Below are 2,358 nucleotides of genomic sequence, written 5' to 3'. Positions count from 1 at the left end.
ATGGGCTTGTCCCCTAATTCATATTTTTATTCTCAATTGGTTTACTTTGAGTGGTGCTCTGATGTGCCCTCTCACTGTGTGTGTGTGTCTAACTGTCTGTCACCTCTCTCTCTTTCCCTCCCGTTTCTCCGCCGCGCAGACCATCGACCTGAAGCGAAGCAATGACGGTGACGGTGCGCCACGTGCTGTTTGTGCTTTCCCTCGCGCTGTGCTGCGCCTGCGGGTGTGTGGCGGCGGTGCAGCAGGATCAGATGCCTGGCATCAACGCCCAACTGCCCTCGCCGCTGCAGCCTCAGTTACTGAGTGACATTGATGTGCCTGCAGAATATACCACCGAGAAAATAAGAAGTGAAGCTGACGAGGGAATGAAAGTGATTCAAGAGGCTTTGAAGAGGGCACAGCAGGCCTCAGCTGAGGCTACGCGGCTGTATACAAAAGCAGAGGCCGATATTAAAGCCGCAGAGGGCAAGGATTCCAGCAAAACTGGGAGTGGGGGTGATTCACTTGGATCAGGGAAAGCGAAGGATGTGCTCCAGCCTGCCCACTCTTCGAAGAGAACCGTCGAGCACGAATTAAAATTGCTGCAGGAGACCAATCGAGATGCGGATGTGGCGTACAAAAGTCTGTTAGCCAATCTGAAAGAAGGGGAGACAAAACGTGTGGAGGCGTTTAAACAAATGCNGCCGCGAGTTCCGAAGCCGCCCGCCGACGTGCCTGGCGTTGCTGAGTTGCCCAATGTTGACATTGGTGACGGTTCAGAGCAGCAGAGTGGTGGCGGACATTCGGAGACGAAACCTTCTGGGGGCGGAGCTGAAGCTGGAGCTGGAGCCGAAGGGACGGGAACGACCGGCACAACGGGTGGGGCAGCAGGTGGCTCTGCTGACTTGGCGGGGCGGGACGGCAGTGGCCTTTACACGTGGGTGCGTCCATCCCTGTTTCTTGTGGTTGCGGCATACGCTGCCGTGTGATTAGCCGTGCGTCTCTGAGACTGCGCTGAATCCCTATTAATTACATCTTGCTTTGTGAACAGGGTTCCGATCTTTTTTGTTTTTCTTTTTTAATTGCTGTCCCGCTGCGGACGCAATGCCAGAACCTCTGCCTGCGACAGAATAAAGTACGTGCACCCATGTACTCGTGGAGGGCTGTTCGATCAACGCGCATTACTCTTCCCTATTCGTTTTGGACTGAGTGAACTTTATTGTTTTCTGTGGGGCTGTGTGTTTATCCCCTAATTCATTTCTTTTACTTCCCTCGGTTCGCCTTGAGTGGTGCTCTGATGTGCCTTCTCACTGTGAGTGTGCGACTGCCTCACCTCTCTCTTTCTCTCCCTTTTCTCCGCCGCGCAGACCAGCGACCTGAAGTGAAGTAATGACGGTGACGGTGCGCCACGTGCTGTTTGTGCTTTCGCTCGCGCTGTGCTGCGCCTGCGGGTGCGTGGCGGCGGTGCAGCAGGATCAGATGCCTGGCATCAGCGCTAATGAGCTCTCCGACGAACCGGATGCAGTGAGTGAAGAGACACAAGAAAAAGCGACGCCTGTAGGTGAAGAGCTCTTGAAGGCTAAGAGTGCATTGGATAAGGTGGAAAATGAAGTTAAGAGGGCGGAGAAGGCGTTGCAGGAGGCAACAGCAGCACGTGATGAGACAGAGAAGATTATCAGCAATGGAAATCAATTCTGGAGGGCTAATAATTCGGTGAACAATGCCAAATATCACTATGATCGGGTTATTTCGGCGAAGGAGAAGATACAGGCGCTTGTGCAGAAAATCGAGACCTTAAAGCCACAAGATACAGCTCTCGCGGGAGCAGGTGATACTGCTGAGCAGAAGCGCTTGGGCGAGGCCAAAAAGGCGGCAGCAGACGCTGAATCGCTGGTAAAAGAAGCAGAGTATGATGCGAATATTGGAGAGAAGCAAGCACGTTTGGCTGAAACGGAGCCTGAAAAGGCGCGTCAGGCGCTCAAAGAAAAAGAGAGAGCGAAACATGCGCGGCCTCCGGTGACACCACAGGGAGACGCTGCCAAAGGCGGTACGCATGCAACAGGTGCTGATAATAAGAAGCAGCGCTCTGATGGCGACGAATCACGCGAAGCACTGTATGGCAACGGATCCGAGGATGCGGTGGCTGCAGGCCACGATGAAGCACTAAATGCTGCAGCAGAAACCAGCGTGCCTGGTGGAGCAGGCGAGGGCCACGCCAATGGGCAGAGTGCGCAGGGGCCTGCCGGGGGAGAAGGAACACCTGACACTGCAGCGGGGTCCACACACAACGCTCACACGTTGGTGTGTGCCCCACTGCTGCTGGTGGTGCTGGCTACGCTGGCCTGCGGTGCTGTGTGATGAGCAGTGGAGTCACGGGGT

General features: G+C 54.9%; 2 protein-coding genes across 2 annotated transcripts; both read left to right on the top strand.

Annotated features, from left to right (window-relative positions):
- Positions 1–161: 161 nt before the first annotated feature.
- DQ04_16991010 (hypothetical protein) lies at positions 162–968 on the top strand (the record flags this gene model as incomplete). Its single annotated transcript, XM_009317534.1, has 1 exon — positions 162–968. The coding sequence occupies one exon, from the start codon at positions 162–164 to the stop codon at positions 966–968; it is 807 nt and encodes a 268-aa protein (XP_009315809.1).
- A 400-nt stretch (positions 969–1,368) lies between these two features.
- Positions 1,369–2,337, top strand: DQ04_16991000 (hypothetical protein; the record flags this gene model as incomplete). The annotated part of the gene is made up of 1 exon (XM_009317533.1): positions 1,369–2,337. One exon carries the CDS (start codon positions 1,369–1,371, stop codon positions 2,335–2,337), a length of 969 nt encoding a protein of 322 aa, XP_009315808.1.
- Positions 2,338–2,358: the final 21 nt, after the last annotated feature.

Source organism: Trypanosoma grayi (genome assembly GCF_000691245.1).
Source record: "Trypanosoma grayi strain ANR4 Tgr_1699_V1, whole genome shotgun sequence".
In the NCBI taxonomy this organism is placed as follows: domain Eukaryota; phylum Euglenozoa; class Kinetoplastea; order Trypanosomatida; family Trypanosomatidae; genus Trypanosoma; species Trypanosoma grayi.
Note: the sequence above shows the minus strand (reverse complement) of the source record. Positions and strands in the feature narration are given on the sequence as shown.